Source organism: Cajanus cajan, chromosome 11 (assembly GCF_000230855.2).
Source record: "Cajanus cajan strain Asha chromosome 11, NIPB_CcT2T_4, whole genome shotgun sequence".
Classification (NCBI taxonomy): Eukaryota; Viridiplantae; Streptophyta; class Magnoliopsida; order Fabales; family Fabaceae; genus Cajanus; species Cajanus cajan.
Genome location: NC_138527.1, coordinates 41,676,996 through 41,690,971, shown reverse-complemented (window position 1 = coordinate 41,690,971; position 13,976 = coordinate 41,676,996). Strand labels below are relative to the sequence as shown.

The window sequence follows — 13,976 nt, the reverse complement described above, 5'->3', positions numbered from 1 at the left end:
CTTTCTCTCTTTTTCCTGTTTTTTTTTTCTCTAAGTAGTTATCCTAATGGTGTCATGCTGAGATTTCAGGAGGCTTATTGTAAGAAGCCTTGCAAATTACAATGTGCCATACTAGTGCACAATTCTGAGGTCGAGATTAACAATGAACTATCTAATTATGATGCCCACAAATCTGGGTTTATTCAAATTAGTCCTAGCAAGGAAGGTCCTTGGACTACTGTGAGGCTAAACTATGCTGCCCCTGCTGCTTGCTGGCGGTTAGGCAATGTTGTTGTTGCCAGTGAAGCTAGTGTCAAGGATGGCAATAGATATGTGAATATTCGATCTCTGGTTTCTGTTCGTAACAACACAAATTTTGTGCTTGACTTATGCCTCACTTCAAAAACTTCGTCAGAAAAGGTGCATTTGCTTAAAGATTCAAGTAATTCTGAATCTATCCAAACAGAGAGCAACAGAATTCAGACAGATGAGTTTTTTGAGACTGAAGAGTTAACTCCACATATTGGTTGGGTAAGTTGTTCAGGCTATTCTGGGAATCACATGTCAGACAGAGGAAAATCTCAGCAGGTGACTGTTAGTTGTTTTCACTTTTCATGGGAACTATTTTCTATCTGCTTCCTGTATCGCTCATATGCCTGACCTTTTATTTTTTTTTTCTATCGATGAAGGTACAAACTGATATTTGCATAAAATGCTCATAGTTTTTCTCAGACTTCTCTCTTTTAGAGGATCAGTGATATGTGGGGTGCTTGGGAAATTTCAAAACAGATCAAACACTTGTGCTGTTACCGTTATACTAGCCTTAGAGCAGGATTAGACTTGAAATTTATTTTAGACTACATATGATAATGTCTTTATAATCACATTTCTTGCTTGTTTTTGTTTTCTGGATAGAAGATTTTTCATGCATGTTAAGACACAAACATTGCTCTAGAAATTGCTATCAAGTTGTAGAATGATTATCATGAATAAGAAATTGACAAACCCTAAGCTTGTAAACTTTCATATCAAAATGTTGTTTACAGGCTCTCTAGAAAACCTTTTGGTTGTCTATTGAAAACTCTTTTTCCAAGAGAAAATGGTGTATAAACACTAGATTTAGATTTCAATTTTCATCATACAATAATCTAATATTGAGGCAAAACATAAAACTAAATTTTGTATGGCATCAAGGCAAGGTGCATATGTTTTCAAAGATAAACAATAGGAAAATCAAACAAGAAATATATTCATAAACTATGTGATCGGCAGTTTGGATTGATGTAGCATTTTTATTATTCTTTGTTGTCTTAATTTTTATTTATTTTTTTTAATTTTCTACAATCCAGGTTTTTCCTGGAATTGATCTACCACCAGGTTGGGAATGGATTGATGATTGGCATTTGGATACAAAATCTCCCAATACTTCTGATGGATGGATTTATGCTCCTGATGTGGAGAGTTTGAGATGGCCTGAATCCTTTGGTCCAAAGGAATCTTTTAATTCTGCCAGGCAGAGGAGATGGCTAAGAAGCAGGAAGCTAATAGTAGAGGATCTTAAGCATGAAATATCTGTTGGGCAACTGCAACCAGGAGAAACTGTTCCACTTCCTCTATCTGGTTTGACACAATCTGTACAATATTTCTTGCAGTTAAGGCCTTTAACTTCACCAACCTTGTGTGAGTACTCATGGAGTACTGTAGTGGACAGACCTAGGCAATCAGAAGATGTTGGTAGGGGAGGTCAATTCTCAAATCTGTGGGTTTCAGCTCTTTCAGAGTCGGAGGAACTGTTGTGCTGCAGTGAGATTCATGGCACCTCTGGTGGCTCCCATAAGTTGTGGTTTTGTGTAAGCATACAAGCAACTGAAATTGCTAAAGATATTCATTCTGATGCCATTCAGGATTGGTGTTTAGTGGTCAAGTCACCTCTAACAATTAGCAATTTTCTTCCCCTTGCTGCTGAATATTCTGTTCTTGAAATGCAATCAAGTGGCCACTTTCTTGCATGTTCTAGAGGAGTATTTTTATCAGGAAAAACTGTACAGATATACAATGCTGATATTAGGAACCCTCTGTTTTTGTCTTTGCTTCCACAGAGGGGTTGGCTTCCCATACATGTAAGATGGTGCTGTAAATACCCTTTCCTTTTGTGATTTAGTTACTTGGTCATTTTTGTTATAATGTATTATGCCATTAAAATCTCACCGTTCCCCTTTCCTGAACAGGAAGCCGTTCTTATATCCCATCCTCATGAGAATCCATCAAAAACAATTAGTTTGAGAAGTTCGATATCTGGAAGGTTGTACAGTTCTGGATGTGGAATAGTTAGAAATTTCCCAATCTATTACAATATTATTTCTAAATTTATAAATTATGCTGAAACTTTTTTTGGCCTCTACTTTTGATTGACAACTTAATTTGCATCAACCCATCTTATATTCCTCCTAATGTGCAGGGTGATCCAAATCATTCTTGAGCAGAACTATGACAAAGAGCACACCTTGCTGGCTAAAACAATTAGAGTCTATGCTCCTTATTGGTTAGAAATAGCTAGATGTCCTCCACTTACATTTAGGATTCTAGATATGTCAGGAAAAAGACATATGCCAAAGGTTGCTGCTCAGTTTCAGACTAACAAGAAAAATGGATTAATCCTTGAAGAAATAACTGAAGAAGAAATATATGATGGTTACACAATTGCATCTGCTCTAAACTTTAATATGCTGGCCCTTTCAGTGGCTATTGCCCAATCAGGAAATGAGCATTTTGGACCTGTTACAGATCTTGCTCCTCTTGGTGATATGGTAATGTCAAGATTTATATGTAGACAAACTATAAGTAATCGCATATGATTTTCTAAAATTGATTTTTTTTTTTATCCTTAGGATGGCTCTTTGGATATATATGCATATGATGGTGATGGCAATTGCTTGCGGCTTATTATTTCTACAAAACCATGCCCCTATCAGTCTGTTCCGACAAAGGTTGTTACAGAAGATCAAACTTAGTATGTTATTAGGCAGTTAGGTTGTAATACTCTTGTATTTGTGATTGTCTCTGCAGGTAATTTCTGTTCGGCCGTTTATGACTTTCACTAATAGACTTGGTCAAGATATATTTATCAAATTGAGCACTGAAGATGAACCAAAGGTTTTGCATGCTTCTGATTCAAGGGTATACTTTGTGTGTCGTGGAATTGGTGGACCTGAAAAACTCCAGGTTGGCTATAGTTCATAGTTGATATATTGCTGCAATAATTGACTCATTTAGGGCCAGTTTGTTTAAAATTTATAAAGTGATTTTTAAAGATGCATATTGGGAAAAACCCAAGTCCCACTTTAAATGGGCCACTATTCTAACATGGTATCAGAGCCATTAAGATCCACTTTAAATGGGCCACCCACCATTGATGCATGTGCCATAGGCATGAGGGGGTGTATTGGGAAAAAAACCCAAGTCCCGCCTATCCTAGATCATTAAAAAGGGCCACCCACCATTTATCCACGTACCAAGCCCAATAGTGCTGGACGTGAGGCGGTGTATTGGGAAAAACTCAAGTCCCACATCGACTAGAGATTAGGCAATTGAATAGTATATAAGTGGAAAACAACCCTCACCTTACAAGCCGGTTTTGTAGGGTTGAGTTAGGCTTAATCCACTATTCTAACATGGTATCAGAGCCATTTAGATTCACTTTAAAAATGGGCCACCCACCATTGATGCATGCCTCATAGGCATGAGGGGATGTATTGAGAAAAACCTAATTCCCGCCAATCCTAGATCATTAAAAAGGGCCACCCACTATTTATCCACGTACCAAGCCCAATAGTGCTTGGACGTGAGGGGGTGTATTGGGAAAAACCCAAGTCTCACATCGACTAGAGATTAGGCAATTGAATAGTATATAAGTGGAAAACAACCCTCACCTTACAAGCCGGTTTTGTAGGGTTGAGTTAGGCTTAATCCACTATTCTAACAATGCATATGGAAGTTGCTACATAAAAAAAAAGCAGAAAACTGTTTATTTTATTAAAAAAATGTTCTTTTAAATGTTTAAACAACAGACCCTTAGTTTCTTCTACATTTCTTCTACTGGACATAAAGAAGAAAATTTATAGAAATTTCATATTATCAATTGTCAAAGGTATTGTTATTGACATATTTGTGATTTTGTCAATAAATATGAAATCATGGGGTTTTGTTACTCTTATGTATCTTATGTTGATATTGGTATCGATTTGATTAGGCCATGTTAAACCTTCTATTAAGAATATCTATTATAGGAGAAATACAAAATGTCCCATTGTAAGTAAACCCATTACTGGGTGAAGCTTCTTTAGGAAGTTAATTAGTAGCACTGTAGCTGTTCTAAATACGAAAATTTAGGAGGGGGTAGAGGTTTTTTTTTCTTTTTTTCGGGAGTTGTAGTTTGGTTGTTGAGGAGAAAGATACAATGCAATGAAAGATTCTTTTCTATTCTTTGCCTATGCTGGTTTACCAGTTCCCTAACATTAGTATCGGAGCTCTCATATAGGGAGTTCCTGATGGTTAAATCTGGAGGTAAGACTTGAGAAACTGGAGTGCAGTTTTGAATCTTGGTTGAAACTAACTGGTTGAGGAAGACTCGATTCAAGAAAGGCAAGATAGGGAAGGCTTTGAAGCATGGCTGAAGCAAACTGAAGTTGATTGGATTCATGCAAGTAGAGATTGTGAATTGCAATAAGCCAAAATGAAGAACTTAGATGATATGGTGGCCAAACGGGTACAAAATCCTCAACCAGATTGAAATTCTAATAATGGGTTGACTGGGTATGGCACATGGCGGGTCACTCAAAAAATAGATATGGATAGACAGGAAATGGGGATCAGTTCAAGGGACATGAGTTTCAGAGAATAATGGTGGAGGATAATCAAGGTTCCTCTATTTTTGGGAGAAGACACATTTGGCTGGTCAAACAGGGCTAAGATATATTTCCAATTGAAGGGATTGATGGAAGTGGGAAATTTGTGGATAATAGTGATAACCATGGGAGGCAAGGTTATACCTTGATTCAAGGGATATGCCCGAACTGTCTTGGGCAGAATTCAAAGTTGCAACAATCAGAAGAATGAGGTGTTGGTGTAAGCTCTAGAGGCCAATACTTTTCTGTGGTTTACATCTGTATCTTCCTCAGTTTTAATGAAATAAGGTGTTTAGTTTATTATGTGTGTATTGGAACATGATAAAGTTCATAGAATAGTTTATACTAGTTTTAAATATCTCTAGTCAAGTATTATTGTTGATAAGAACAACAATAATACATTAAAGTTAGTATGAGAATAGACTGATGACTGCCTTGGATGAGATGTGGAGTCTTCACATAGGCAAATGATTAGTGTAATGCACTGGAGTGACCCGCTATGAGAATGCTACATAAAAAGCTATGTTTGTGTCATAACTCAAGCGATTCTTGATATAACTATAGTGTGTAAAGTCCTTAGACATGAAATCACTACAATTCCTACTTGGGAAGTTTTATGTTTTAATACCAGCAAACATCACCTGTAATAAGGTGATTGTAAAGTTGGTTATTGAATTTAGAATGAATCATGAAGAGGAATGTGAGTGTTATTGTTTTCCTATAAATAGAAATTGCTCAAGGCAAAATGAGTGCTCGCTTTACAAAAACCACACGGTATACTTGTGTGAAAAACCCTAGCATTTGTTTTGATCCTGTGCTTAGCTAGCACTGCTGTCTTCTCTCCTGGTTGTGAATCGACGAGGTAGCTGCTTGCATGGATTTGAAAGAGGTCCGACTCTCTTCTACTGGACTACGTGATTGATAACACAAACTCTGTTGAGGTTGCACACTACAAGAGGTAATTTTTATCACGGTGTTATGCTTTTTTGCTTGGATTTGATGGTGGGAATGTTTTCACCATGACTGTTTTTGGTCTGTGTTTCCCAACATGTGGTACTATTGTGTTGGGATTGAGGCAAACATACTATGGAAGAATAAAGAACAGTTTGAACTTTATGCGAATCCAAGTGACTTGAGAAAGTCATCTGTAAACCAAAGAATAAAGATGGAAACATACTTTTGATGACTCCAAAAGAGGGATGTCCTAATCAACAATGGTAAAGCAGAGGATTTATTTTTATTAGTGAGTATAGACTCTGACATGAATTAGTGAGACAGGATGTTTTTGGCTGTGATGAAGACTTGATTCTTACTTGTAGAGAAGACCATTCACTTCTCTTGCGTGTCCATTTGTCCTCCCTGAATCCTTGTTCTCAAATACACAATAACTGCTGTTAATAAATACTTTACGCCAAAGTACATGAACTGATGGTTTCTCCGTTGCCATAGGAACTAGTAGACTCTTTACTGTCAATCAAATGAGGGGCAAGAAAAACTACCCAAGAATTGAGATATCCACAATAAACTAGCCCCTGCAATAAGTCCAGGGGTGTCAATGAAGAAAAAATGGCCCGAGGGCAAAGTTGGTGCCAAGAGTGAGACACTCATTTGCCATCCAATTTCAGGGAAAAAACTGGGCAAACAGTTGAACTGAATCGCAACGTGGTTGATGACTGTCAAAAGGTGGTCAACAGGTGGAATCTTGACATCAGTTGGTACCCAATCAAGTTTGAAGGGTTCTGACCACTCCAGAGCTCAGTCAGACCTTCTATTATCCGTTTTTTTTTTGTGAAACCTTGGGGTGTGCATGGTTCAATTTTTTAACAAATCACATTGAATTGCACTGCACCACACTATTTTATTAGTAAACTGGTTCAAATCTGAAATACTTTTATGAACATGTGTAAAACTGGTCTAGAACCAGTTTTGGAATTAAACAAGTTTTGGACTAGTTTTGAGAACTGAACCATTTTAAACCTTTTTTTTTCAAAATTATGAACAAAGTCATAGATTAATGCACTCTTACTTTGGAGACAAATTAAAAACCTTGCACTAGACTCCTAACTGGGGTGCTAATCAAGTATAATCAGTGAGATATTATTCACTCCTGTAGTTAGGAATAATGTAGCGATTCCAAGTAACAGTGACTGCTTACAAACATGTTATACCAATAATGATCCTAGGATATAAACTAAAATCATAACTATGATATAGGTGAGTTTGTTTAAAATTAATAAAATTATTTCCAAAATCTTATTTTAAAAAATCATTTTATATTGGTAAGAAAAATCATTTTAGACAAATACATCAAAAAACTAGAAAAATACTTATTTTTATAAAAAAAAAATTGCTTTTTTAGGGAAAATAAATTTAAACAAATGGGTCCAGAAAGGTCAACTTCAAATTACTAAAAAGCTATAACTAGCGCTTTCAAAATTAATTATGAAGCATGATTTGATAGTTGACATTTACTTAATAATCTAAAGATAATTAGAAAGTAAAAAATAAAACAAAAAACACCAGACCATGAGAAGGATGCAAACATTTTGTGAGACTGCAAGTCACTAAGTTGTGAGATGTGGGGGATACAAGTTTTCACGTTATTTGTTGTTGTCCACTTAGGATTTAGAATTATTTTCATCATTTTGATTATTTTTAAATTTATGTCTGGACTCATCATCTGATTGAGTTTTAATGATTTGAACATTTTTTCTTTCTACTTTTAGGTAAGACTAGATGGTACCAGTTGGTCATTTCCTCTTCAAATTGTAAAAGAAGACACAATCTCCCTTGTTTTGAGGATGAATGATGGTACTATCAAATTTTTGAGGACTGAAATTCGTGGATATGAAGAAGGATCCCGTTTTATTGTTGTATTCCGCCTTGGGTCAACTGATGGTCCTATCAGGTACTGATATGCCTATATTATCCTTGTAAGCAAGACATTGTGTTTATCTAGTTCTTATCACAATTGGTGGAATAATTCTGATATGGTATGCCAGTAACTCATAAGATCTCTTGTACAGTAAGAACAATAATAACATATAGGAGCATGCTTAAACAAAACAGCTTTTCAGCTTGAAATTCTCATTGCCCCTTTTGGTTATGAACATTTTGTGAACAGAAAAGGACATATTACACGCACTAGATCTAATTCTTTTTATTAGTTGAACGATTCTCATATTCTTATCTTGAACTACACTCCTTTTCTTAACCGTTCCATTTATCTCTTTCAATTTACCACTTCTTATCTCTGTCTTCAAATTGAATTTCAATAGTTTTCTAAAATAATTGTCTATAAAAATAACCTGATCTCACAGTTTAAATTGTTCATTCTAAATTTAAAATATAATTTATATATTTAGAATATTTATTTATAATAAATTTTAATTATAATATAATTTATATATTTAAAATTTATTTATTTTGAATTTTAATTATTTAATAATAAATATTTGTCTTGGAGCTAAAATACTAGTTAAATAAATAAACCCCATCATTTATTAGGAAAAATATTCCTAATATTATGTGCTTAATTAGAGGTCTAATTGATTCCATACATATATTATATATAGATGTTCAAAAGTTCTAAAGATATAATATATTTTCAAGATTTTCTTGGATATTATAACGTACACTATTAGTTCATTTAACTAGTTTTCACTTTATGGATGGGATGCAAGCATTTGTGGGAATTCAGAGATGGGCTTATAAGCATTGCAGTTGGTCATCTGTTGAAGTTTCTCTGTATCAGGCCAGCCTGGTCTGAGATTCACAAGTCAGATTGAGCAAGTGCTGGCCCAAATTCAGATTGGATATTATTTCTTTCACTCGAGTCATATTTCATGTTGTTATTTGGTTTGATTGCTAGAGGTGTATCATGAGCCAATTCTCCCAGGAGGTTAAGCTGTAAGGAGAAGGGATATGAATGAATTTTTTTAATATATTTCTTATAATGTGAAAAAGAATTTTTTATTTTTATTTTTATTTCTATATGTGCTTCTGTAATTCTGTTTATTTTAAAAAGAGGAAAATGGACAAAATTAATTAGCAATAAACGAGTTATAAATTTTTGTACACATTCTTCATAGGGTTGTCATATAATTAATGTACATATGGTATTGAACTAACTGAATTTTATTTCATTTATAATTATTTTTAAAGTTATTTATATTATTTCTTTTTCTTAGAAACTACTCAAAGTAGCTTCTCAAAATGATCTGAAGTATTTTTTCATTTGAACAAACTTGCTTATTTTTTCAAAAGTAATTTGTCACTTAATGGGACAATCTTTAAACAAATTAACTAATTGTAGGTTTCACATAATAGATTCAGTGTTTGTCATTATTGTCTGTCTAAATCTGATTCAATCTTGCATGAGTGTATTTCTATGGAGGGTAGCTTACTTAGCTTTAAACAGGATTGAGAACAGAACAGCAGACAAGGCACTTAAAATTCGTCAGTCTGGATTTGGTGAAGATGTTTGGATTCAGTTGCAACCTCTATCGACAACTAACTTTTCTTGGGAAGCTCCATATGGCAATAAGTTTTTAGATGCTAAACTTAGTGATGATGATAGCAATACAATTTGGAAACTTGATTTGGAAAGGACTGGATTATCTTCTGCAGAATTGGGATTGCAATTCCATGTGATAGATAGGGGAGATGTAATAATTGCAAAGTTTACTGATAATAGGATACCAAGCTCAAGTTCATATGAAGAAATTAGAGGCCTAATGTCTGCTGGCAAAGGGGGAGCTTCTGGTGTTCAAGCTGAGATGCAGAGCAGTGTTACTCCTTTTGAGTTCTTGATTGAGTTAGGGGTGGTTGGAATTTCTTTGGTGGACCATAGACCAAAGGAGCTATCCTACTTATACTTGGAAAGGTTGTTCTTAACATATTCAACTGGCTATGATGGTGGAAAGACAAGCAGGTAACAGCCTTATCATATCATAAGATGCATCATTTAAATATGAGGCGTATATGTAAAATGCATTTTTTTCCTGTTTTAAAATATTTGTATTTTATGATACTTTGAGTTGCTTATATGGGGCTTTTTTATCTCTCTTTTCCTCCATGGTGTTGAAGTCTACCCATAATTTCTCTCGAGCCTTATTTTAATGTGTTACTAGTTAGTTGACCCTTGTGAGTACATGGGTCGCTTCTTTTTTATGCATGTAAAAATAATAAGAGTTAATTACCTATATACTCACAGTGTAAAAAAATTTTATGCTAGCAACTATCTTTTAATAATGTTATGTCATTTGCTCATTTAATCACATAAAAATAAAATAAAATAATTAAAAAAATATGATTTGACATAGTTAGTAAAAATAGAGGAGTCGGGCCGGACAGCAGTAGGAGAAGCCATATATGCTGGAACAGGAGAGAGAAACAGCAACAGGAGAGAGAAAATAGTCCGAGAAAGAAGAGATCCGTGGTAAAGAAGGTCCGATCACAAAACAAATAATAGATCAGGGTAGAGGACGTCGGGGCTCACTGCCGGAACGGTGGCCGGATGCGCCGCCACGCACGGCGGCAGACGGGGAGGAGAGAGAAACCGCGCGAGCACGGAGTCGCGCATGTGGGCGCGTACGACCTCCGTTTGCCGCGCGACTGGTGGCGTTGGGTTCGCCGGAGGAAGGCGAGCCGGGTGGGTGGGTCGCCGGCCGGAAAGATGACGGTGGTGGCGGTGGACGGCGGCGACAGCGAAGAAAAACGCCGGAAAATAGAGGGAAAACAGCCGGAAAGAGTCACGGCGAGGTGGTTGCCGGAAAACGGAATGAGACACGTTTTCCGGGCACCGAAGAACAGTGGGACCACCGGGAGGTCAAGGATTAGGCTCTAGATACCATATTGAGAGAAATGGTAAATGGAATAAAGCATTTCCTTGTGTATTGCAAAGCAAAAGATGTGTTTATATACAAAGTAGTGGGTCTAGGCCCATAAGATAAAACTATATCTAACAAGAATAAGAAGGGGTTACATATCGGTGAGAATTCTACCAATGGACTGTGAACAAACAACATAAGTGAACTTGATACCACATCTTAATCCAAATCATTATCATTAAGACATATAGGGTTTATGGGTCTTTTTCACATAGATATTACTCAACATACCTATCTCTATTTAATGTAGGACTTCTCATTCACACTTGCACATCGACAATCTCCCCTTCAAGTATGAGGGGAATAAAACACCCTTAAAGAACTCCATCAATGGGCCATGAACAAACCACACAAGTGAACTTGATACCACATCTTAACCCAAAACCTTAAAGGCATTAGGTTTATAGGTCTTTGTCACTTAAACCCATTTGATACATTGGATAAAAAGTGGGAGACATGATTAACTCTCCCACCTTAGCCTTCGTCCTATTACCAAAGGCATACAAATTACCAGGAAGTGATGTTGTATGAATGAATTGGGGTTTTAGAGGACATAAGCTTTTCCTTGGCAAAAGTGAAAATGATAGCCAGTTAGTTGCCCTAGCCATTGATGGAATTGAGGGAATAGGCCCGAAATCAAAATAATGAGGAAGCAACATGTTCAGTTGACGGCAATGTTTTAATTAATAGTAAATAGATTATATATCAGAACACTATATGATCTAGCCTTGCTTTATATTGTTGATGACCTTTTAGGATTCTCTTTTGATCATGCTATAGGCCACCTGGTAGTTCCTCTCATTTGTGATGAGTTATCAGTTTTATGACAGAATGACTAATGACTACAGAATATAATATCCCGGTTATTACATGTATAACTTTTTTTTTTTTTTTTTTCTGGTTTCTATCGCATCTTTTGTAAGCTTACTTGTGCATACATCAGAAAATTGATTTAGAGGCATTTTTTTGACAGGTTCAAGCTCATATTTGGTTATTTGCAACTGGACAACCAGCTCCCTCTAACATTGATGCCTGTGCTCTTGGCACCAGAGCAGATCTCTGATGTGCAACACCCGGTATTCAAGATGACAATCACCATGCAGAACGAGAATAAAGATGGAATTCAAGTTTACCCATATGTTTATATACGAGTATGCTCTGTTAAATGTTATGCAAAGATGTGATCTGTGATATTCTGATTTTCTTTTAGTAAAATTTCAAATATTTAAATAATATCATGTATAATCCCTTTAAATTTGGTGGACACTCTAGGTAACTGACAAGTGCTGGAGGCTTGAGATTCATGAACCTATTATTTGGGCTATCATGGACTTTTACAACAACCTGCAGCTAGATCGCTTACCCAAAAGTTCAACTGTCACTGAAGTTGATCCAGAGATACGTTTTGAGTAATATTCTTTCTTTTTACTTTTTCAAAATGTAATTTTGTTTTTGTTCAAAATTTTCCGTATTTTATATGTGGCTGCACTTATTTTGAGCTTTCTATTTTCACCATCAGCACCAATAACCCAATTTGCTTGTCAATTAAACGAATGTGTCTTCTGGCGGTGTATTGACAATTTGAAGCATGCATGAAGGCTATATATATAGTGTGTTTGGTTGCACGTTTTTTATGCGGTTTTTCACGTTTATTCAGAAGCGAATAGTTATTACTTCCACGTTTTAGGATGAATTGACGTGATTTTTTACTTTCTAACGCGTTTCCAAACATGCTAATAATCTCTTAGCAGGTGCAAGAGAAGCTGATGAACAAAGCAGAAAATAATATGTTGTATTTCTTCTTGTCTCGCGTTTGTGTTTGTATCAGAAATGTGCATCTGTCACACCTATCTACTCCAGTTATTGTCAATTTTAGGATAAGTGCATCCAAGTGTTGCATTCTTCTGCTGCGTATTTTAGGGGACATTATCTGAGCTTTTCAGGGGTATTCTTGTGTCAGACTTGCAAAGGGACTGGGTGATCCTCTGTTCTGATGTACACTCCCCTTTTTTAGTTTACTTTGTACCATATGGAGGATTCCTGATCCTTCTGTGTTGTACTTTTCCTCTTTTGATAAATCATTTTATCTAAAACTTCAAAGGCAAATGAATTATGTTCCAAGTCTGTCAAGTGGGAGACTTTGTGGATTTCTTTGGTAGAGAACTCATGTTTTGAAAGCATAAGGCCCCAATTAATATTTTCAATACATGTTTTTCCTTCAAAAGTACATCCTATGTTATTTATGGAGTATGATTCAAAATTCCGTGATTGAGAACCTTTGTGGAGAAAAAAAGGCTCGTTTGCTGTTAGGATGATTGGTTAGTTGACATGGTATTTATAGGGAACTTTGAAACGAGGTGGCTGAGTTCAATCCTTGCCATCTCAATTTTGCTGGTTAAGTTATTTCATATTTGGGTATAGTGATGAGCATGATCGTTTGTCCATGCTTCTGGTCCCAAGGGCTTTTGCATGGTGTGTTAGAGAGCATAAATATTCCTAGGGCTACTCCTTACAGCTTAAGCTTTTAGTAACAGATTACTTGACAAACCTGATTTATCCTTTCTTGGAATTGGTTGGAATGTGTTCTTATTATTATCAGAAGCGGAAGAAATCATTCTTCTTATTTTATTCAAATGATTGGTCTAGTACATAAATTGGTAAAATAGGGAGATAAAAAAGGAAACAAATAATAGGCAATTCCTATAATTAAATAGGAATCCCTGTAAATCAGTAACAGCAATAAAGAATAAATTGTAGATCCTAATCCCTGAAATTCTGCAACATAATAATATCCCATAAATTTTGGGATTCCTGTCCAACACTTATATATTATTATTATTAGGTTTTAGGTTTGCACATCCTATTGCAAATTTCTGGGTAAGTAGAATTACTTAAATACAGCCAGCTTCAAGTGTTGTGCACTGCTTATGATGAGATCTGTTTCCTGAAGAATGATAAGTTTATCCGACTGGATACATGTTACTAGCTAGTGATTTTGTTTGAAAAGAATGTGACTTTATTTTTTGATCCCATTAATTTTGCAGCCTAATAGATGTTTCAGAAGTAAGGTTGAAGTTTTCACTGGAGACAGCTCCAGGACAAAGGCCTCATGGGGTCCTAGGCATATGGAGTCCTATACTTTCAGCTGTGGGAAATGCCTTCAAGATCCAGGTGAGCTATGTAATATATAACATAGAATTAC

The 13,976-nt window shown here is 35.7% G+C and overlaps 1 protein-coding gene across 3 annotated transcripts in view; it reads left to right on the top strand.

Annotated features, from left to right (window-relative positions):
- The window catches only part of LOC109800004 (pleckstrin homology (PH) domain-containing protein), a 77,790-nt gene that overhangs the window by 55,182 nt on the left and 8,632 nt on the right, over positions 1-13,976 (top strand). For 2 of the 3 annotated variants that reach the window (XM_083066441.1, XM_020360679.3), the window contains 11 exons: positions 70-567; positions 1,329-2,099; positions 2,208-2,281; positions 2,438-2,786; positions 2,868-2,966; positions 3,046-3,201; positions 7,610-7,791; positions 9,304-9,816; positions 11,748-11,925; positions 12,047-12,183; positions 13,819-13,945. In XM_083066441.1, the coding sequence (XP_082922567.1) occupies positions 70-567; positions 1,329-2,099; positions 2,208-2,281; positions 2,438-2,786; positions 2,868-2,966; positions 3,046-3,201; positions 7,610-7,791; positions 9,304-9,816; positions 11,748-11,925; positions 12,047-12,183; positions 13,819-13,945 (3,084 nt within the window). The remainder of the gene's footprint in view (positions 1-69; positions 568-1,328; positions 2,100-2,207; positions 2,282-2,437; positions 2,787-2,867; positions 2,967-3,045; positions 3,202-7,609; positions 7,792-9,303; positions 9,817-11,747; positions 11,926-12,046; positions 12,184-13,818; positions 13,946-13,976) is intronic. The other variant, XM_083066442.1, reaches the window with a different exon arrangement.